The sequence below is a fragment of the Mastigoproctus giganteus genome, chromosome 10 (genome assembly GCF_048544385.1).
Source record: "Mastigoproctus giganteus isolate SK-2022 chromosome 10, ASM4854438v1, whole genome shotgun sequence".
NCBI classification, from domain to species: Eukaryota; Metazoa; Arthropoda; class Arachnida; order Uropygi; family Thelyphonidae; genus Mastigoproctus; species Mastigoproctus giganteus.
This window is the reverse complement of record NC_143584.1, coordinates 124,992,929-125,017,932: the sequence shown is the minus strand read 5'-3', so window position 1 is coordinate 125,017,932 and position 25,004 is coordinate 124,992,929. Positions and strand designations below refer to the sequence as shown.

Below are 25,004 nucleotides of genomic sequence, written 5' to 3'. Positions count from 1 at the left end.
ATAGTTCCCTGTATTTTTTCAAACACTAGAGCAGTGGCACACAAACTGTGGTCCCCACCCACAACCCCCAGGGATCTGCAGACAAGTCCTTGGGGTCCACGAGAAGGTGGACTTTCTGCTCTGTCTGCACCACTGTTGAGTGACATAGCTAGAAAAGAAAGATACAAGCTTACCCATCACAATGATTCTGAGAGGTAAGTTCAGACTGTTTTTTTTTTTTATGATGTACCATTTCTGGAAGGCAAAATGTATGCTTTTATGTATCGAGCAGAATGTGTACAGACAGATTTTGAATTTTATTTTTTAAATCTGCATGCTTTGAAACGTGAAAGGGAAAATTTTGAAGGTGGGTTAGAAATAGTTTTGTTTGTCATTCACAATGTTTTCTTATTGAGAACAATAAAACAAAATGATATAATTTGGAAGTTTGGTGTTAACACTAGGAATCAAAAGGGGTTCATTTGGCCAAAAAAGTTTGAGTGACACTGCACTAGATTTTATTTTTCCCCCCCATCTCTGTTGCTGTTAGTATTATATAGATTTTTCGAAAACTGAATTATTTTGGATTCACGGTAGTCCAAAAGTAAGATTAGAATTTCAAAGCATCAGGCCACAAATATTTTTACTCTAATGTCCCAGTAACTAGTATGTTCATGATTAACAATTAATTTATATGTACTATGATTAGGTACTTCATGATCATTTAATGTATGGTTTTTTTTTTTTTTTTTTTTTTTTTTGTTATTTCAGATTATTTTATGGTCCAAAAACATGTCAATTCTGATCAAAGTTAGTAATACTTAATATTAGTGATATTTCTTTTCCAATGTTCCTGTTTAATTTCTTCAGATGGATTTTATTTTACATTTAAATAGCTTTCATTCCATTCATTGTTGATTATTATTATTATTTTTATTATCATTATTTTGTGTAGGAGAGCATAGCAAGATTACTTTAAGTACCAGAAATGTATTCATTGAATGTACAGCTACAGATCTCCACAAAGCCAAAGTTGTTTTGGACACATTGGTCTGCATGTTTAGTGAATACTGTGATAAACCTTACATGTAAGTGTATTTTCAGTTTTTGCGAATTTGGGTATTGGATATTGTTAAACCTATACAGGATGTTTCTCAATTATGTTCATTCTTTTAATCTAATTTAATTTAATTTAATTTAATGAACTAATGAGGCTCGTGGCAGAGAATAAAAATGCATGGGATGCATATAAATTATCAGGTGACACAGAAGCCTGTACAGATTGGAGCCGAATGGTATTAAGGGTAAGTTGCTACAATGGATAAAAGGATGGTTGAGTGGGAGAAGACAGAGGGTGGTAAATGGGCACTACTCTGTCATTGTGGAAGTTGATAGGTTAAATAAATTTAAGGAGGAACTGGACAAACATTTAGAGGGAGTGGTTGTGTGAATTTTTTTTTTTTTTGGCTGATGCTATATAAACTCATACGCTTGTTTCTTGCATCACATGCCACGATTACTATTACTATCTTGGGGAATAAATCAAATGAGTGAAAATTGCCTAATCAAAGGATCAACAGAAACAGTGTCTTTGTGCTGTACACTAAAACCTTGATATATGGGAGGGGGGTTCAGAAAATAAATAAATATTCTGTTTATACTCCGGGACTACCACATGGTTAGAGGAGTTCCGATATTGAGAGAATACAAGAAACAACACCATAGCTTGCCCATTACACAGTTTAATGTTCCATTGGCTGCACTGTGCTCCTACTTGTATTTACTCAGAAGTAGTTGCAATATAAAGTTGAAACAAATACCATGTATTGCACTTTTTCAGCATAATCACCAGACAAAATTACACATTTTTGCCACCACTCAATACACTTCCACAGGCCAGTTTTGTAGATGTCCTTTGACTGTCCTTCGAACCATGATTTGGCAGAAGAAATAATTTCATCATCATCAGCAAAGTGTTTTCCACAAAGAAAGGACTTCAGGTCAGGAAAGTGGAAGAAATTCAAGAGTGCAAGGTCAAGGAATAAGCAGGATACAGCAATATTTCAAACCCACATTCATGGGCACACCTCACTGCAGCATGCAAGGAATGTGCAGGAACATTATCGTAAAGCAGGTGTATACTTTTTGAAAGCTTTCCTCACCTTTTTTCTTATATAGCAGCATGCAGCATCATGTGGGGGGTTGGAATGGTACTTTGCTATCACAGTACAGCCCTTTTGATGGTAATTTGTTAGTATTAGGTCATGGTGATCCCAAAAAACTGACAACACTTGGTTGTACCTTTGCCTTTTTTGGGGTGATTCTGCATGGTGACGAGCTGTGTAAAAGCTCCTAATTTACCTGGCACATCGACAACATTTCATGTGCACATTGTGCCCTTTCCATCTTCTGGTAAAGGGTCAGAAGTCTGGAACCCATCTAGCAGACACTTTACTTATATGCATTATATATAAAAAAAATTGTTGATGGATTATGTTCTTCACAGACCATTTGGAGCTCTGCAGCTAGTTTTTAGATGCTAATACCTTGATCTTCCAGGATTAATGCCTCAATTTTTACAACACTCTTCTGTTATAGCAGTTGCTGAGTGTAATGGAATTTTTTCATCATGCGCTGAGCTTCTTCCAGATTTGAATTGTTTATACCAATATGCAACAACACTGTAACATGGGATCTTCTCCATAAACAGCGACCATTACTTCATGGATTATTTGTGATTTCTCTTGCAGAAGGAGGAACCAAATTGCTGTCTGTATTTCACTTTATCCATTGTGACACTGCCATGGACTCGAGAGCTGACAGCACCTCATGTTTGACTGCCAGCTGTGTGAGGATCTCTGCAGCCTACTCATCACTATGCTGACTTACTTACCTGAAGGACAGGAGCACCATCTGCTGAAAAGTAAAGATGAATATTTGGCCTTCTCTCGCTTTGCACAAGACCTCTTTGCGAGGTGAAGAACCTTCATCTCCATCCCATGGCAAAAATTGCACATGCGACAACTGCTCAGTATGGACAACTATTGGATTTGACAAATTCCCAAAATGGACAATCATCGGACATGACCCTCAGACCTCAGGCTAACTAAAACCTCACTGGACAGGACATTACAGCAGAGCTATCTGCCACTATGACTCCTGGCGATCTCATCCGGCTCCCTATCCCAGTGTACTATTTTCCCCTTCTCCCCCCCTCCTCTCATGGTGGATCTCCACCCATCCTAGGGGATGCCTTCTACATCTCTTATACTTCTGCCACCCCTCCCCACTTCTTGACTCCTTATCCTACACCAACGGCTCCCAACCGGGGGTTCATGAAAGTGTTCCAGGGCGTTCACACTAAAAATTCTGTAATGGCGTCTGCTTAGATTTACATAGGTATATTATTGTAAACTACAAAATATCATCATCAGCCATTTTCAATCCACTGCAGGATGAAGGCCTCTCCAGCAACTTTCCAGTTCCTTCTGTTTTGAGCACTGGCCATCCATTCACTACTCAAAAACTCATGAATTTCATCTATCCATCTCCGCCTTTGTCTTCCAGGTTTTCTTCTAGCTCCTCTTGGGTACCATTCTGTTATTTTCTTAGTCCATCTGTCATCATATCTTTGAGCTATGTGTCCTGCCCAAGACCATTTTAGTTTTTTGTTTTGATAAGAATGTCCTTTACTTGAGTTTGCTGCCTAATCCATGTGTTTCTCTTCTTATCTAACAGTCTGATTCCCAATATAATTCGTTCCATTCTTCGCTGTGTAGTTCTTAGCTTCTCTTCCATTCTTTTGGTGAGTGCCCAAGTTTCACTTCCATAAGTCATGGTGGGGAGTATACATTGATTCATTATTTTACGTTTCAGACAAACTGGGATATTGCTCTTCAGTATGTGACTATATTTCCTGAATGCTATCCATCCAAAATTTATTCTTCTCTTGACCTCCAGACATTTATCATTATTACAGCTAATAACTTGTCCCAGATAAGTATATGACTCCACCTTTTCAATTACTGCTCCTTCAATCATTATTTCCCTTTCCGTGGCATACTTGTTCATCATTACTTTTGTTTTAGCCATATTCATCTTTAGTCCAAAATCCTTACTAACTGTGCATAACTGATTAAGATTTTCCTCTAATTCTTTGGGATCGTGGTTTATGACCACAATGTCATCTGCAAATCGTAAATGGTTTAGGTACTCTCCGTTCACATTGACTCCTTTCTGCGACCAGTCTAATCTTCTGAAAGCTTCCTCAAGGGCAGCAGTAAACAGCTTCGGAGATATTGTGTCTCCTTGTCGAACTCCTTTCTCAATTTTAAATTTGCTGCTGTCTTTGTCTAGTCTAATAAAGGATGTAGCACTCTCATATATTTTCTTCTAAATCATAATATATGGAGTATCTATGCCTTGTCTTTCCAGTGTCCGAAACATTGCCTTATGCTGTATGGAGTCAAATGCCTTTTCATAATCCACAAATGCCATGCATAATGGTGTTTTATATTCATTTGCTTTCTCCATTAGCTGTGATATTACGTGAAGGTGATCCATAGTTGAGAATCCTGTCCTAAAGCCAGCTTGCTCTTTCGGTTGATTGTCATCAAGTATTCTTTCTAATCTGTTAGTAATGACCCTTGCGAACAACTTGTAGATATGGGATAACAAGCTAATTGGTCTATAATTTCCAATTTCTGATTTATCTCCTTTCTTATGCAGCAAAACTATGATTGCATTATTCCACTGCTTAGGCATCACACCTTTTCTAATGCACTTTGTGAAGAGCCTTGCCAGTTTTTGTGTTATGTCTCTTCCTCCCAATTTTAACAACTCTACAGTAACTTCATCTTCCCCCGGGGCTTTCCGATTCTTCATAATATAACTAATACTAAACAATAAAGTAAAATAAAATTAAATAAAAAGTAAAGAATTGCCAAAGAAAGAAACCACATATCCCACAATTCCTTATAATTACTTTACTTAGTTGATTTAAATCCTCCTAAAACTCAGTCTTGTCTTATATCTTGCAAAAAGGATTCTTCTGCTCCTATGCTTATCTTTGGTGACACTCCGATTTCTAGGCAAAATGATATATCTCTTTTGGGGGATTAACCTGACTTCTAATCTCTCGTTTCACAAGCACATTACGAATATTGCGTCCTCTGCATCTAAAAAACTTGGTTTTCTCTTTCACTCGCAGCGTTACTTTTCTTCCAAACAGCTGTTCACTCTGTACAAAATCGCAAATCCGCCCTACCATGGAATATTGTTCCCACATCTGGGGCAGTGCCCCCAAAACCTCTCTCAAGCTTCTAGATTCCATTCAGAAGAGGACAGTTAGGTTAATTAATGACTCCTCTCTGACAGAGTCTTTCCACTCACTGTCTCATAGATACTGTTTCTGCTTCATGCCTTTTCTATAGATACTTCCATGGGCACTGCTCTTCTGAATTGGCTTCTATAATTCCCGCTCTCTCTCTCTCTTTCAAAACAATCTGAACACATGCCGCCACCAACCAACATCCATTTACTGTCTGACTTCAAACTCACAGAACCAACTTTTCATCTTCCTCGTTTATTCATTCAATTGCCGTTTTCTGGAACAACCTTCATTCATACGTATTTCTTGAAAATTAGAGTCTACAGAAGTTCAAGTCTAATGTCAACAAATATCTTCTCTTGTCTCCTCAACCTCCAACCCAAGCATGGTACTAAGTACTATAGGTTCTAATATCCATAAAATAAAAACAAAAAAAAATAATAAAAAAAAAAAGTGCATTTGACAATGTTAAACTTCAGTTGCCACTTCAGCCCATCTCTGCCCAAATTTTCTAGATCTTGTTGCAGTAGCACACTGCCATTACTGTCATTGTGATACAACTGTATCACTGCAATCTTCGACATTAAGCCTGTTATACCTTCATCAATATCATTGATAAATATACAAAACAACAATGGGTCCAACAGCAAACCCTGGGGGACTCCACTAATAACATTGGTCCACGAAGAGCAATGTCCATTATTTACCACTCAACCACTCTTTTATCCATTGTAGCAACTTACCCTTAATACCATACTGCTCCAATTTGTACAGTAGTCTTCCATATGCAACAGTGTCAAAAGCTTCCCTGAAATCCAAATATATGATATCAAAATTATTTTTTGTATCCAGTTCCTTTATAGCCACATCATCCAATCAAATTTGTCAGACAAGACTTTCCCTTAACAAACCCATGCTGTTTCTGAATTATTACTGCATTCCTCCAATGCATCTTTAACCAGTGACTTCATTATTTTCCTCGCAACAGAAGTTAGACTAATTGGTCTGTAATTATACCTGTCACCCTTAAATCCCCCCCCTTGTGAATTGGGGGTACATTTGTACATCTCCATTCCGTGGAGACTTTCCCTGAGTCCAAGGATGCTGTCTTAATTATGGCTAAGGGTTTGCTTACTTCCTTTGCCACCTCTAATATAACTAGATAGATCCATCCACCCCAGTTGCCTTTCTTATGTTAACTTCAACAATTTCTCCTCCACTTTGCTCTCAGTTATTACAAAATCATTAAGCACACTGTTACAGTTGGATAAACTTCTGGCATTTTCCTGACTTAATAACTCCTCATGTGTGAATGTAGAGGCAAAATAATCATTCAGTTTGCTAGCTACCTGACCAGGATCAAGTTGAACCATCAATATCAATTGGACCAATCCGATTCATCCCCTTCCTTTTAGAGTTTATATAACTAAAGAAGTTCTTGCTATTTTTCTTAGCATTCTTTGCCAAAGATTTTTCATAATCTGCCTTTGCTTGCCTAACCTCCTTTGTGTCTTGATTACATATTAGTTTATATCTGCCATAGACTTCTGTGTCACCTGATAATTTATATGCATCCCATGCAGTTTTCTTCTCTGCCATGAGTCTCATTAGTTCATCTGACATCCATTTAGGTTTAAACCTTGAGCAATATTTCTTAATCAGTATGAAAAACCTAGTAGCTTCCACGATTCGTTCCTTGAATGGTTCCCACTTAGAATTTGCTGTTGGTGACATCATCAGTAGGTCCCACTGTACAGAATTTAAAAACTGTCTGCGACCACTGTAGTGTCCTTTACGGAAGCAAAAACCCTTCACTTTACCCCTAATGGTAATTTTATTTTTAAGTAAATCCCACATCAGTATACTGTGATCACTGCCACCTAGTGGTTCCTTTATCTGCAAATTCTTTTTACACAAATTATCACTGCTGATAACCAGATCAAGAGTATTACCCTCTCTGGTTTCCTCTCGAATATGCTGCTGCAGAAAACAATCATCCAATAAATCGACAAAAGTCTCATTAGTGTGCAAGTGACCAATCCACAAATTCCAGTCAATATCTGGAAAGTTAAAATCCCTCATTATAACACAATCTGATTTACTGGCCCATTCTGTTTCTCTGTACAATTGTTCATTGTACTCATTAGGGTCATTAGGCTTATAATACACTCTTACTCTCATTTTTGCTTTCTCACTGCTTATGTCACACAAACTGACTGAGCATTGCACTGTACACCTAGGGCACCTCTGTAGCCAGGTGGGAAGGAGCAGTAGTGCGTAGCACACGCTTCTTGATTAGACCGGGGTTCGAGCCCGTCACCACCAAATACGGAAGGTCAGGGAATGACCACCACATATCCCAGAGCAGTATAGCCTTAGTTGCTAATGCTCCTAAAAACCAAAAACAAACAAACAAACTGTACACCTATGTCAACTGGATACATTTCCTTAAATTTTATGTTTTTCTTAATTAACTGTATAACCCCTCCTCCCTTCCTAACTGTCTATCCTTTCTTTACACATTGTACTCCCCAAATTCCAATTCTGCACTGCTTATATCTGTGTGACACCATGTCTCTGATATCTCAACAATATCTGCCTTTGATGTCTTGATCAGCACTTCAAATTCATGAAATTGATTTACTCTACTCCTAGCATTGGTGTACATGCAAGTATACATGCACCCATTCTTATTCTTAGTTACCCTCACACAGCCCATGTGTTTAACTGTTTCATGATGTCTCCCACCGTTCCCTGAACCCTCCAGGCTCCTGCTCATTCTAGTAGAAGTAGTGCAAGAATCACTTTCACCTCTGCCTGCGGCTGCTATTAGCAGCCGCAAGCAGAGATGAAAGCATAGACCATGCTGAGAAAAATTCTACTCCATGAGCTTTGCACAGTCCCTCTAGGGCCAAATTGATTGACATGACTCTCATCATGTCAATCAACATTATCAACTTTTGTCTATCTGTTCTTCAATATTATCAACTTTTGTCCCTGGCAGATATACCCTGGTCCTATTCCACCTATCCTTTTTTACACAATATATTACCCTTCTCCCTGACAATAGAGTCCCCGACAATAACTGTCTCCTGTGGGACCAGGACATTCCACTTTGGAGATTGCCACTGTGCTGCCTGATGTACAAGAGTTGGGCAGCTGAGAGCTTGATGGCCCCCCCATTTTAATACCTTCAAGGGCATCTACCCGACTCTTCAGGCTCTCATAAGCGTCCATCAGAACACTGAGTTGGTGCCTAGCTTCTTGATACTCTACACCTAGCACACACAAAGACATCCTCATGCAACTGATAGTGTCATAGTACACATTTCACTACTTTTAAGCTTGTGTGTATGTGATGGACAACAGTGTAGCTTTTCAGTAACATGACAGTGGAAGTTCACTTAATGAAATCAAACAGGTAACATTTTCAAAATTAACAATAAACCAGTATAGTAAGTATTACAACATATTCGTTTCAGATGCCAAAGTCATTAGAGTTCATATGCTCTAATATCAGTTTGTGTAACAAGATAACAAGCATGAAAATAAAAACGTGATATATAAAAAATAGTTTCCTAGTTTGACTAACAAAAAAAATTCTTGGAAAATTAAAACTTTTTACACTGTTATTTGGTTTGCTTTAATAAATTTCACTGTATCGTCTGTCTTTTGGGGCTATCATGGCATTCTAAATTTCCTTCTCTCCCAATGACAGTTTTTCAGTTTAAAGCTTCATTCTGACAACTTTTCATTTTTTGTTTGTTTTAACACTTTTTTATGCCTTTTATTGTTGGCACTAATTACTATTTTACTTTGCTCAGAACAGCATGATGTTCACTTCTAATCTGAAAATTCTAATACTCTTGTAACTTCAACTAATTGTCTAGTATCTGTCTCTGCAACGACATAGTAATTATGCTTTTCTCGAATTGGGGTGGTTGAAGGACATGGTTATGTATGCAGGAATGACTAATTGGATTAAAATATACACTCCACCATGTTGTAATAACATAATTTAGAAATTTAATTAATTAACTGGACATTACAAGAAACCCAAATGTTTTAGAATACTGTGGATCCTTATTTTGTGGAAATTGGAATAAATATATAATGAAATTTCATCTTGAGATGCTTAGTCTGGTATATATATGACGTATATGGTCATTTTGTCAATATGTTTGGGTTTCTTGTAATGTCCAGTTATTAATTAATTTCTAAATCATGTTATTACAATGAAATGCATTGTATATTTTAATCAGATTATGCATTTCTGGTTTTTTTTTACTGTAATGCTCCCTCCATGTAAACTTGTGGTTACTTTTTTGCAGAAAAACTGTGTTCATAATTAACAGTGCAAGGCTCATACAAAATTCTAGTAGCTTTTTGTCATTACTGTTATATTTCCCATTCTCCCTAAATTTTCCTAAAATAGCTTTGCACATGTAGTTGTTATTTCCTGCCCTATAATTTAAATCTCTAACAATTTTGTTACTATTCCTTCTTTGTTATTCTTTGTTCATTTCTAAGATATTAAAGAAGTCTTCTGTTTATTTTATACTTTAATATGAACAAAGATAACAAATAAATGTCAATTAACACGTTGATTGATAGGTCTAAATATGCATATATGCACATGACTCTTGTGCCATGAGACACAAGAATCGCGTCTCAGCCCTTTCAAGTTGACAGGCCTTGAGATCAGTCTGCTGTTTTGCAAGCTTTTCACTGCATTGTATTATATGGAAATTTCAAGTAGGTGGCTCTGGGAACTTGAATATGATTTTATCCTGCAATCATGTGAAACCACCTAAATAGTTAACAGGTAAAGATGGGCATTGGATTTACACCCTATCATTGCCCATGAGTCTAGCTTGGGAGGTGCAAATATCTCCTGATTAAATAATTTCAAATAATTTACAATTGATTAGCTTGTTTAATTGTCCATGGATGCAATAAAAAAATTCACTCTAGCAGGTGTTTGGGTTCCTCCATTCAGTTTTTTTTGAAAAATTTACTAGAAATGGATTCATAATCATATTCCTAATATTATTAAAGTAGCAGATGGCATTGTAGAGTTCAGAGTTCTAAACTATTTTTATACTTTCTTCCAAAAAAAAACTTTGTACACCAGTGCATCTGCTGATGTGAGTTTGTATCTGGAAAACGTACTGATTTAATTATCATAATTTAGATTTATTTAATTCATTTATAAATTTGGTAGTATTATTTAATTTTAAACAAAGAGTAGGCATATTAATATAAAAAGATTCCAAGAAATTGGGGAAAATGCCTGCTCTTATCCATTTGAAAATGGAAAAAAAAAAAAAAAAAAAAAAAATCTCTGCTGATTTAATTTTAAACATTTTCAGAATTGACCCTGTAGAAGTAATGCAACCTGATGGCACAAAAGTCATGTATCCTGTAAGTATGAAGTTTCAATATTTTCTGTTTAGTATCAGTTAAAATTGTATTGTGAGGATAATTTGTTTAGGAAGCATATAAAATAATTCGGGCATTCTCACCTGAGATTAGATAATTGATATTACTAATCTTAGTGGGCACCTCCGTAGCCAGGTGGGAAGGAGCAGCAGTGCGTAGCACACACTTCTTGATTAGAAGAGAAAGGTCAGGGAATGACCACCGCATATCCCCGGAGCAATATGGCCTTAGTAGTAGTAGTAGTAGTAGTAGTGGCATGTGATGCAAGAAAGCAAGTGTATGAGCTTATGCAGCATCAGCCAAAAAAAAAAAAAAAAAATCACACCATTCCCTTCAAATGCCTGTCCAGTTCCTCCTTAAATTTATTCAACCTATCAACTTCCACAACGACAGATGGAAGTTTGTTCCAGCTGTTAATCACCCGCTGGCTAAAGGCAAATTTCCGCACATCTATTCTACATCTGTCCTTTCTTAATTTGAATTTATGCCCCCTTAGGTTCGTAATCTGAACAAGTGGAAGGATCCCATCAGAATTCAGTGTGCTCAACCCATTCAAGACCTTATACACCTCAATCAAATCACTGCATAGGTGGCTAGTCTCCAGCCACTGCAATTTGCAGAACTTAAGCCTCTCTTGGTAAGAGGATCCCTTCATTCCCCTCACCAATCTTGTTGCCCTTCTCTGTACACGCTCAAGTAAATCTAAATCCTTCCTAAAATGAGGCCTCCAGACCTGTACGCAGTATTCAAGGCGTGGCCTGACCATTGCCTTATACAGAGGGACAATCACCTCCTTCTCCCTGCTAGCAAAATTCCTATATATCATTGACAAAACCCCATGACCTGCCCTGGCAGCCTGTCTGCATTGCTCAGAAAACTTCATATCTGACTGCACAATTACTCCCAGGTCTTTTTCATTTTCTACCACCTTAAGTGTAGTACCACACAGTTGGTACGTTTCTCTGGGGTTACTTCTACCCATATGCAGTATTTTGCATTTGTCAAGGTTAAACTTCAGTTGCCACATCTTAGCCCATCTGCCCAAATTATCTAGATCCTGTTGCAGTAGCACACTGCCATTACTGTCATTAACAACCCTGCCAACCTTTGTATCATCTGCAAACTTCGACATTAATGCTAATGCTCCTAAAAACTAAATAACAACAACAACTAATCTTAGTTTAATGATATATAAAACAAAAATATGTTCAGAAACTCCTTTATAAAGATAACTCACCTCTATAAATCTGCATATCTAAATTCTCTTAAAGAAACAAAAGTAATTTTTTAAATTAATCTTGTTTCTTTCACCTTCATGTCACCCCTGGTGCCAAGTGATTCTTGTGCAGTAAAAGAGCATGTCCTCTCCAGCAACTGAGTTTTCCTTGTATTTCCCTTTACTTATTAAATTTTTTTTGTTAAATAGTGCTTAAAAGTAATAAGAGAGTCTAAAAGAAGGAAAGTACTTTTTCTTTAATTTTAAGTAGTTTTTATAATTTTACTAATTTCTACACTTGGCTACCAAGCAGCACTGCTCCTGCCTCTTGGTGGTGGGGCTGGTAACCTGAGTGATGAAGACAAAAGCCCCCAGGGCCAAAAGGAGCCAACATGGACACTAACGCTCTTCCACCCTTAGAGCCTTTCATGCTCTAGAACAGGCGTGGGCAAACTTTTTTGGCTGAAGGGCCACATTAGGAATTCGAAAAGAAGGCGGGCCTCAAGTAAAATGCTATTTTTAGATATATATTATTTGTTATTATGAAGAAGAAATGTAACATAAAAAAAATTATTCTCTAACAACCATGAATTTAATGAGATGAATGAAACTGTTTTACATCTTTTAACATTTTTTTTAAATTTCGGGTGTTAATTTTGTAGTTGAGATTCTTAAAACTGCTTGTAAATGTTCATCGGTGATGCTTGATCGTAAAGAATTTTTATTTAGATTCATGATGGAAAATGTTTGTTCACATATGTAGGTTGATCCAAAAATAACCAACATCTTTAAGTTCGTCGAATTTGTCCGAATTAAGAGTATTGTAAAATTTACAGATTTCCTCAGGACGGTGCAATTCCCTTAAATCGGTATTACACTGCAGATCTATAATCTGAAGTTGTGGTTCACTCGATGCACTATCAATTTCTATTGAAAATGGGTTGCGCACTATTTCCAAACCTGTCTCAATTTTTCAGAAGTCGCCAAATCTTTGTGAAAAGTCGTCATTCAAAGCGTTGATAATTTCACAATATTTTTCAAATTTACTTTCTGTAATCTTCAGCAACTTCATCGTTGGAAAGTGGTCTACCTTGTTAATCAATAAATGTCGAAGGAACAACTGGAGTTTTAATTTAAATCCATTCAAACTTTTTACCATATCATGGGCGTATAAATTTTTCCCTTGCAACACGGTGTTGAAAGTATTTAAGTGTGTCACAATGTTCAGGGAAACGCAAATTCACAAATCCAGTTATTATCAGTTAATTCAGGAAAGTCCATAATATTTTTCAGTTTTAAAAATAGAACGATGTCATCTTTAAGATCCCATACTCGCCGAAAGCTAAGCCATTGAATTTGGCTGTGATAAGGAATATCTGTGTACTCGGATTCCATATCTTGAAGAAAATTAACGAATTGTCTGTGTTTCAGGCCCCCCTTAATCATATTAAATTTACTAGTTTAATAATACAAGATGTGACACGTTCAACTTTTAACACATTTTTACATAATACTTGTTGATGTATAATACAATGAATTGTAATTAAATTATAATCAGGATAATTTTCACAAATTTTATCCTGAATTTTCTTTAACGCTCCAACATTTTTACCTGTCAAACTTGCTGCTCCGTCAGTTGTTACGCTTACAATTTTGTTCCATTGTAAATTACATCTTGTTAAGCATTTTTCAACTTTGTTACTGTTAAACATTTTTCAAATTATACCGTTATAAAAAGCGCCCGTTGGCTCGCTCCGGTTCGCGCACAATTTCAAATTCTATCTCAATTTGAACAATAAAGAGATGATAAAACAATTTGCAAGTCGACAAATTCTATAATGTATTACATATGCAAATTTATTTTTCAAAAAGGCATCGCAAAAGGCATAAAATAAGTAAACTTTTTTCGAAAATACGATTAAAGCTCGCGGGCCGCATGTGCCCCGTGAGCCATAGTTTGCCCGGGCCTGCTCTAGAATGTAGTCATGTCATGCAGATCACAGCTCTAGTCACTCTAAAAGGCTTCAGATATTCAAAGCCACAATGTTCCAACCTTTCTGGTGACCCATTCTCTATCTGCCCAGCCTGTTTGAAATTTATCACTTTCTTGATCCAGAAATACATGGAATCTGTTACTAGATCACTTGAAACAATGAAATATCTCCAGTCCAGAGATTTATTAATTTTAACAGCCAACTCAAAACATTCTGAGTGGCTGTTAAAGGCAACATTTGGTAGGCTGCCAGTATCCATTACTCCCCACAACACTAAATTCATCAAAAGGTGTCATCAGTGAGTGGAACCTACTTATAGTCTCCAAAGAGGAACTACTTCAGGAACTCAGCAGTCAAAAATTAATCAATGCAAAATGAATCATGACTAAAAAAAAAAAAAAAAAGATGGCAGTCTCGTCCTAACTATATCCATAATTAAAACTGGCTATTTACAGTGTAGAATTCGACCTTACATTCCAAATCCCATTTATTGCTTCCAGAAATATGGTCATGCGAGCAGTCATGTTGTGGCAATGCCATCTGTCCCATCTGTGGTTCCAAAGAGCACACTCAAGCAGATTGCACAGTCACAATTCCATTTTGCCCAAACTTCTAAGGAAGCTACCCAAACTTTTCCAAAGCTTATGAATTATGGATAACCAGAAAGAAAATTCAAAAATATAAAATGGAAAATAAAGTTACATTTCCTGAGGATCACAGGGAAGTTATGTTGAGCATGCATTCATTCCTATGCTTCTTGCACTAGAAGCTATGTTCCTACTGCAGCTAAAAACGAGAAGTATCAGTTCCACTGAATAACTCTCTGTCTATCTGTGCTATGCTGTCAACCTCCAAAAACGATATTCCTCCAAGGAAAACTAGCAAAGCTACAAATACCCCAATCAGCATCACAAGAGATACCCCTCTGGTCTCATGTGATAAAAAAAAAATGTCAAAATCTGATATAGGCTCAAAAAATATTTAATCTACCACTGACAATATGGAAATGGATGAGTTATTAGATAATGATGAATCAATTTTAGAACTCTATGCTAATTATACAATGGATTTTGAATTCCCTTTTTTCCAGAAAAAGGGCAACAAAACAAGATGGACAAAAATGCTTCACTTACAAAAAAAAAAAAAAAAAAAAAACAGTTAAAACAGTCTGCCACAACTAATTCTAAATAATGGCCGACATCATACAATGGAACTGCAGATGACTAAACAGCAATTCTAATGACTTAAGAGATTTATTAGTTCAGTTTAATCCAATACGAGTATGTCTTCAGCAAACTTTCTTATCGTCACAGGTTTCATCAAAATTTACATATAACACCATGGAAGGAAAAGACAGATCAGAGTCACCTACCCACGGAGGAGTAGCTGTGCTTATGAAATCAAATATACCTCCAAGCACATTCAGTTACAAACTGCTCTAGAAATGTGGCAGCTTGTATTTCAATTGATATATCAGTGACCATAGTTTTTCCACCTTCTCAACCATTTCTCAATACAGAACTTGATAATTTTATTATGCAACTCCCATCTCCAATCTGTCTTTTTGGTGACTTCAATGGCCACCATTATGGGGGTCATCTACAATGGACACAAGAGGCAAATTGATTGAACCAGTCATGAATAATAACAACCTACCTATACTAAACTCTGGATTGCCCATCTGTATTCCCTTACTTACAGGATCTACCTTTACAGTATACTTATCAATCTCCTCACTATCTCTTTTTCTAAGTATGACATGGTCAGTGTTAAACGATCCTCTAAACAGCAATCACTTTCTAATCATTTGCTCATTAAAAACATGGGCAACTCCAATTCTCGAGTAACACTCCACCTGGAAATTCAACAAGGCAAACTGGGATAGTTACTCTATCCAGGTCTTGACAGGAGTTTTTGGTCAGCAACCACCCATTGCCGATGTAACTATTTACATTACCAATCAGATACTGACTGCAGCTAAAGATTCCATTCCAAATCACAACCTCAAGTGTTCACACCAAAACAGCTGGTGGACTACAGATTGCTCTGATGCCAGATGTGAGAAAAGCCATGTTTGGAACAACTTCCGCAAGTTTTCTACCACCCATAATCTAATCGAATATAAAAGACTTAAAAGCCAAAGCAAGGCAGATTAGGCAGAAGGCCAAATGTGACTCCTGGATGACATTTGTCTCAACCATCAGCAAAGACACTGACCAACAGTTCATCTGGAGAAGAATAAATACAAGTGCCAAATGGAAAATTCTTTCAAAATTCTCTCCAGTACTTCACTGAAATGGGAAAGATCTGTCTGCACCTAAAGAAATTGCCAATAAATTAGCAGAATGATTTTCTACAATGTCTGCTTCTGCCTCCTTTCAACAAATGCATCAGGGCAGATGCAGAATGCCACAAAATTGACTTCTTCACACATCTTTTGCTTCTGTACAATCAAATGTTTACTTTAACTTAAGGAATTCCTTAAATTTACTTAAGTTAAGGAATCTTTAAATAGCGCTGCAGGCCTAGATGTCATCCATTACGTTAAAGCAATTACTTGAAGAGGACTTGTGTATCTACTGATTTTCTATAATCGGATCTTCTCAGAAAATGTTTATTCTCTTTTCTACTGCCATTCTTTCATTCTTGCCCTACTAAAACCAGGAAAAGATCCTTCCTTGATACAAAATTATAGACCAATATCTCTTACAAGCTGCATGGAAAAAGTTTTTGAGAGAATGGTTCATATAATACTTACATGGACCTTATGATCAGAATCTTTTATCAGATGATCAGTATGGCTTTCATAAGAACAGAACCACTCTCAATGTACTCATCAAAGCTGAGTCCACTGTTCACAATACCTTCATGAAACAGCATATGGTCATGGTCAACTTAGATATCGAAAAGGCATTTGACACTACCTGGCAACGTGGTTTTATTATAGACCATTACCATCTAGGCTAAGGTGTCATCTTCCTGAAATAATTCAGAATTTTCTTTGCCTGCACACTCTTTTCAGGTTCATTATCAAAACATACTGTGTACATCTCATATTTAGGAAGGAGTACCATAGGGATCTATACTTGATGCAACCTTATTTGCAATTTGAGTCAACAACTTGGCATGAGACATCCCCAAAATTGTTGACGTTTAGATGTAAGCAGATGACCTTACCATCTCCTGCCAGTCATGAAGCATGAACATCATCGAACCTCATATCTGACTTGCATTAAACAAAATTGAAATTGAATCCTGGACTTCATGCAATGGATATCGACTAGCAGACTTTTTTTTGTAAGTGACATGGACTCCACCCTGATCCTAAAATACAGCTAAACAATAGTCCGATATGACTAGTTAATAGCATCAGATTTCTGGACCTGATATTATATAGCCAGCTAAATTTCCAAGCACATATCACTCATCTGTGAACTAAATGAACTATTATCTAAAACAGCTGAACATACTTTGGTCAGTCTTGTCCATGTCATGGGGAGCTGATTGGTACACCTTTACAAGTCACTAATCCATTCATACTTAGATTATGGTTCTCTAGTTAGAACTATAAGAAGCACATTAGAACAGCTAAACATCATCCAGCACATGATCTCCCATTACACCTTCAAAGAAAAGCAGTGCTATCTCACTATACTGCTAAGATCTGGAGTCTCCCATCACATCCTAGTTTTGAATATCTGTATAATACCTGTTGGATTCCTTTTATAATAGTAAGCCAAATGAAAACCGACCTGCAGCACTCAGACTTAGATAAATTCTTCAATCTTTGAATGTTTATTTAAGTAGCATTTCTCAGGGTACAACTCTCCCTGTACAACCCTGGTTTCATGCTCTTGCCTCTTATGATAACCACTTTTGCCAATGAGGGAAAAACGTTTTATTTTCCTCCAGTAACAGTTGCATGCAGCTCATGCTATCCTCAACTCCAGTGCCTATGTAATATATGCAGATGGATCAAAAACTGACAGTGTGGTAGATATTTTGGCAGTTTTTCCTTCATTCACAGTTACAGCTTCATTAACAGCTGAATGTGCAGTATCTTCACTGCCAAACTTTATGCATAAAGCTAGCACTTGACCAGATTGTTGAACTTTCCAATTCATGGGCTCTAATCTATTCTCTCTCTCACTCACTCACTCACTCACTCACTCACTCACTCACTCACTCACTCACTCACTCACTCACTCACTCACTCACTCACTCACTCACTCACTCACTCACTCACTCACTCACTCACTCACTCACTCACTCACTCACTCACTCACTCACTCACTCACTCACTCACTCACTCACTCACTCACTCACTCACTCACTCACTCACTCACTCACTCACTCACTCACTCACTCACTCACTCACTCACTCACTCACTCACTCACTCACTCACTCACTCACTCACTCACTCACTCACTCACTCACTCACTCACTCACTCACTCACTCACTCACTCACTCACTCACTCACTCACTCACTCACTCACTCACTCACTCACTCACTCACTCACTCACTCACTCACTCACTCACTCACTCACTCACTCACTCACTCACTCACTCACTCACTCACTCACTCACTCACTCACTCACTCACTCACTCACTCACTCACTCACTCACTCACTCACTCACTCACTCACTCACTCACTCACTCACTCACTCACTCACTCACTCACTCACTCACTCACTCACTCACTCACTCACTCACTCACTCACTCACTCACTCACTCACTCACTCACTCACTCACTCACTCACTCACTCACTCACTCACTCACTCACTCACTCACTCACTCACTCACTCACTCACTCACTTTTTGCTGGATCCCAGGACATTCCAGGAAGTACGAGTGCTGATCTTGCCACTAAACAACCTCTTCCCACATTCTCACAACAATTTCAGGTTCTTTATATGGATTACAAGCCTATAATTCACAAGTCATGTTATGATAGATGGTCACAGATCTGACAAAGTAATACCAACAACAAACTCTACCAGAGAAAACAAGATCCAGAGTTAGGGCTCTCCGGATTCAGATGAAACACAAGAAGTGGTATGGCAAGACTGAGAATTAAGCACACTCATCATACACACCTAGGTGCCTCTGTAGCCAGGTGGGCAGGAGTGGCAGTGCATAGCACACGCTTCTTGATTAGACTGGGGTTCAAGCCCGTGACCACCAAATACAGAGGATGCAGAAAGCTCAGAGAATGACCACCGCATATCACCTGAGCAATATGGCCTTAGTTGCTAATGCTCCTAAAAACCAAAAAAACAACAACATACACACCTCTTTTTATTATTTGAAGAAATCTCTCTCCCCTGCCAGTTCACATCCTATCACACTAAATCAAAGTCTGTCATTGAATAAAATCTACCAAGTCAAATTTTATTCAATTCCCTCAGAAACACGCCAACATAGAAGAAGCATACTGGCCTGTATATATCAATATAATTCAATAGCTATAATATATTAAATACGTTAAATAAACTACAAGTAGACACAATTTGGCCTCAGTAGCCCTTGTGTTGTTAAACACCATAAAAACAACAACAACAACTTCACATTATTTTTAATGACTGATCCAGTTATTAAAAATAACATGAAGGTGAAAGAAGAGAAGATGAAAGTTGTTAAATTTTAATGGCTATTCCAAATTTCTTAGCTTTCTTTTTATTTTTATTATTTTTTTATTTTCATACCTTTATGAGAATTTAAATCATGCAAATTTAGAGAAGTGAGTTATCTTTAAAAAGAAATTTCTGAATATGAATATATTTTTTATTAATATTTGAATAACTAGAAGCCTTCAGGTCTGTAACTTCAGTAATATGTAATGTAATATATGTTATAATAAGCTAGCAATTTATTTCAACACAGCTCTTACTGGGTTTGCTCATTTGATGTCTTTAATATCAATATCTGAGGAATATTTTAAATGGAAGAGATCTAAACACATAATTTCATCTTACACATTCTTAAACAGAAATAATATGCAATTCCCAACTTGTTTAGAAGTTAAGTTAACAAGTTAACAGGTTGGTGGCAGTTCATGTGTGCACAATGATGCATCACATTGTTATTTTTGTGTAGTTGGATTGAACAACAGCCTATTGCAGTCAGATTTAATTTCCCCTTAAAGAAATCTCCATACTAATTGTTATGTTATTACAGAAAATTCTCATGTATAGTGCAGATTTGATGAAATGTACTCTAAAGGCTTACATGGTTTTGTCTTCAAGACTTATAAAAAGACAGTTATACCAAAAAATAATGTAGCAAATGAATGCTACTATTAGGGCTAAACCTGGCTAGGTGTGATTCTGCTAAGTACCAAGTCAGCCCCAATATTTAGAATAAAATAAAATAAAATCGTAAAATAAAGCAATGCCCACCCAGAGCAGTGCAAATGCATGTATCCCTTCCAAAGAGACACCCACTAAGGCACCAATGCCACTTTGATAGTAAAAAGACAAGAATTCAAAAGCACCACATCTTCAAAGGACATCAGCACTTTTAATCTCAGAAAAGGACTGCATTTCATTTGTTGACTACTATCTAGCCATATGTCAACTGATGTCTCTACATGATTAGAACATGGTCAGGTAATAATCAAAATGCAAATTTTGGATGTCAACCCATCCAGTCGAAAAGTCTAAAAAAATGCATATATGCAAATTAACCTGAAACTAAATAATAATAAAAAAACATAATTAAACATAAATAAATCAGATATAAACAATTATTTAAAGCAAATAAAATACAGAATAAATTAAAACTTATTAAGGAGAACAAATGGTGGTTGTGAGAAATCAAACTAAGGAAGAAAGAGTAAGACAGAAGAAACATAAAAAATCAAAGAAGAAAAGGGGGAAGAGGAAACTTTATTTGCTGTATTATTTTTATATATTTCATTTTTCTTTTTATAATTGTGTTTAAGATGAAACCATGTTAGTTTTTATAGTAAAACTAATTTTGATACAAACAACATCGTCCATGAATTATTTTTGTCCCTCCTCTTTCTTCCTTAGTTTCAATGCTCATAATCATCCCTTGTTTTCTATATTAAGTTTTAATTTGTTCTTTCATTTGGTTTGCTTTAAATACTTAATTAAATTTATTTATTTACGTTAATTCTGCTTATTATTAGTCAGTGGAGGGCTGTGCATATGGGTTTGAATGTAGTTCGCTATTTTCTATCTGTGTTCAGATTGTATAGGGATATCTATTCATTGATATTTGGGTGGGGTAGTGGTCATAACTGAAATATTCTTTTGAGAGTTTCGCAGTTGCTGATGCCCCTTCAAAGAGGCTTTCCCTTTCTTAATTTGTTTATTTTTATTATAAAAGTGGTACTCATTCCTTGGTGGATCTCTTTGGGCAGAAGGTGTCTGTTTTCACTTCTGGGGAATAAATGTTGCTTGTCTTTGCTTTATTTTATTTTGAATATTGGAATTGACTAGGTATTTAGGTATCAGAATTGCATATTCTTACCAGGTTATTCCTAACTGTAGTTTTCTTTTTGTGGTATTAAAATAGTGGCGTATAGTAATATGAGGTGTGATTCTGTCTGCATTTCATTATTTAATTTTAGTTATCTCTTACCATGGAGGCATGATTGTTAACACATTTTCTGTCGTTTAAATAAAATTCTTAAACCTTAGCTTAAATTGCACACTTCTTATATTCTCTTTTTTTTTAGTATTAGTATTAGCAATGGCCACATGGTGCAGGGAAGCCTATGGCTTATGCTGCACCAGCCAAACAAAAAAAAAAATTATAAAAAAAAAAAATAAATAAATAAAATAATAGCAATAATAAGATGGAAATTTTATAAAAATAAATAAGTAATGAGAGAAAAGGATATAGACAACCTATACGTGTCCCTCCTCCCACAGGTAATTATCCAGCTGACCTTTGAATTTCACCAAACTGTCAGCCTCTACCACCCATGTAACTAACTTATTCCAGTAATTTATAATTCACTAGCTAAATTGGAACTTCCTGCTCTCCATTTAAACATCTCCCCCGTAACTTGAAATTATGGTCCCTAGTTCTAGAGCCTTAAACACCTCAATCAAGTCTCCTCTAAGGTGCCTAGTTTCCAAGCTCTGCAACCCACACATTTGAAATCTTTCCTCATATGGATGCCCTTTTGCCGATCTCACCAGGCGAGTTACCCGTCTTTGCACCCTTTCAAGAAACTCAGTCTTTCTTTAGGTGCAGTCTCCATACTTGAACGCAGTATTCCAAATGTGGTCTAACCTATAGCCACATATAATAAGATTATTATGACGTCCTTATCCCTACTAAAAAATGTTCAGTAAATCATCAATAGGACACCATGGGCCTTCCTTGCAATCTGTCTACAATGCTCAGAGGACTTCTTGTCTGACCGTATTATTACACCAAAGTCTATTTCCTCCATTACTGGCTTTAGTTAAACTCTACCAACTGTATAAGTTATTTTGGGGTTACTGTTCCCCAGGTGTAATACCTTAAACTTTGCTGGATTAAAGCATAGCTGCCATTTTTCTGACCATCTCTGAAGTCTATCTAGATACCTCTGAAGAAGCTCTGCTTGGCGGTGATCATTAACAACTCTATCAATCTTTACATCATCTGCAAATTCAGACATCACGCCCCCTATCGTGCGCCTCCATAGCCAGGTGGGAAGGAGCAGCAGTGCGTAGCACACGCTTCTTGATTAGACCGGGGTTCGAGCCCATCACCACCAAATACGGAGGATGCAGAAAAGTCAGGGAATGACCACCGCATATTTTCGGAGCAATATGGCCTTAGTTGCTAATGTTCCTAAAAACCAAAATAACAAACAAACAACGCCCCTGTCCCTTCGTTGATGCCATTTATAAAAATCTAAAGCAATGATGATCCTTGGGCCACCCCACTTCTTATATCCACCCAATCTAAGGAATAACCATTTATCACAACTCTCTGCCTCCTGCCCTGAAGCCATCCAGCTAACCATCTAAAGATTTTTCCTGTGATTCCAACCTGTTCCAGCTTATAAAGTAACCACTCATGTGGGACTTGAGTCAAATGCTTTGCTGAAATCCAAATAAACAATGGCGAAATTATCCCCTATATCCAGCTCATGAGTGACCCTGTAAAAATACCGTATTTCCCCATGTATAAGACGCACCTTTTTTCGAAAAATTTGGGGTCTAAAAACTGGGTGCGTCTTATACAGTGGTTGTAGATTTTTTTTACTTGCATTTCCCGCTTTTTTGCTCTTGTTGTTTTTGCGCTCATTGTTTCGAAAATATGCTTGTTACCAGTATATTAGGTTACGTTTTGCCACGTTCTGCCCAGAAATGGCTCAGAAAATATTTTTGTACAGTGCTGAATTCAAGTTAAAAGTGATCCAGTTTGCAAAAGTGAATGGAAATTGTGCTGCTGAACATAAGTTTGGTCCTCCTCCAACTGAGAATACAATCCGAGACTGGCTACGGGAAGAAACCCTACTGAAAACGCCATGGTGGAAGAAGGCCATTAGAGGCAAGTCAGAAAAATAGCCAGATTTACAGAGGGAATTGAAGATATGGATTGAGTTGCAAAGGGCAATTGGAATTCCTGTGTCCACAAAGATGGTTCAGCATGAGGTAAGAAGAATTGCTGATGAAAAAGAGGTTACTGATTTCAAAGGAGGACACAATTGGTGCTTCAGGTTCATGAAACAGAATGGACTAAGCATGCGTACACGCACCAATACTTGCCTAAAAGATGCCTGAAAGCTATGAGCAGAAGGTCCTTGAATTTCATCATTTTGTCATTCAATGTCGGAAGACACATCAGTTTGAGTTGGAACAGATTGCAAATATGGACAGAGTCCCCCTTCAATTTGATGTCCCAGGTAACAGAACTGTTGATAAGGAGGAGGTGAAAACTAACTGTGAAGACAAGTGGACATGAAAAGAGTCATTATACAGTTGTCCTAGCTTGTTGTGCCGACGGAACCAAGCTGCCTCCTATGCTGATTTTCAAACGCAAAACAATGCCAAAAGAAGACATTCCTCGAGGAGTGATTGTCCACGTTCATGACAAGGGTTGGATGGATCAGGATGGGATGAAGATCTGGTTTGAGAAAGTTTGGAGCAGGAGACCAGGTGGGCTCTTACGCAAACCTGCCCTGTTGGTGCTTGATCAGTTCAGGGCACACATAACAAAAAATACAAAGAAGATTGCCGCAGAGCGAAAAACAAAACTTGCCATCATACCTGGAGGCTTGACATCCCAGCTCCAACCACTTGATGTCAACATTAACAAACCCTTCAAAGCTGACATGAGAAACGAATGGAACCAATGGATGAACTCTTTAGAGACAATTTGACACCAGCAGGAAGAGTGAAGAAACCAACTATAGGAGAAGTTTGTACCTGGGTGAAAAGATCCTGGGATAATATCAAGATTGAGATCATTGTCAAGTCATTTAAGAAGTGTGGCATTTCAAATGCCATAGGTGGAACTGAGGACGAGGCAATATATGAAGACAGTGATTCGTCATCAGACACAGATGAGGACAAGCTAATGGATGGGAGTTTTGACAGTGATGAGTTGTATGAATTTTATGATGAATAAAACTTGAGTTCAATAACTTTATGTAATACATTTTTTTTTCAAATTTCGGGCCCCAAAATTAAGGTGCGTCTTATATATGGGGAAATACAGTAACTATCCAGATTTGTTATACCTGATTTTCCCATTACAAAACCATACTGAGTATCCTTCAGAATTCCATTTCTATCTAAATGATCCTGAATTCCACCCTTGATCATTGCCTCTTCAATTTTCCCTACTACTGAAGTTTAGCATTAGCATTAGTAGAGGCATATGATGCAAGAAAGCAAGCTTATTCAGCATCAGCCAATAAAAAAAAAAAAAAAAAAAAAAACACAACCACTACTCCCATTTCACCCCTCAATTCGTTCGAAATACCTGTCCAGCTGAGCCTTAAATTTGTTTAGGCTATCAACTTCAACAACAAGCGATGGAAGTCTATTCCACAAACCAACT

General features: G+C 37.1%; 1 protein-coding gene across 2 annotated transcripts in view; it reads left to right on the top strand.

Moving 5' to 3' along the window:
• beta-PheRS (phenylalanine--tRNA ligase beta subunit) overlaps positions 1-25,004 on the top strand; it is a 333,270-nt gene that overhangs the window by 107,110 nt on the left and 201,156 nt on the right. For both annotated transcript variants that reach the window (XM_090383545.1, XM_090383544.1), the window contains exons 9-10: positions 935-1,067; positions 10,681-10,732. In XM_090383545.1, coding sequence (XP_090239671.1) covers positions 935-1,067; positions 10,681-10,732 — 185 coding nt within the window. The remainder of the gene's footprint in view (positions 1-934; positions 1,068-10,680; positions 10,733-25,004) is intronic.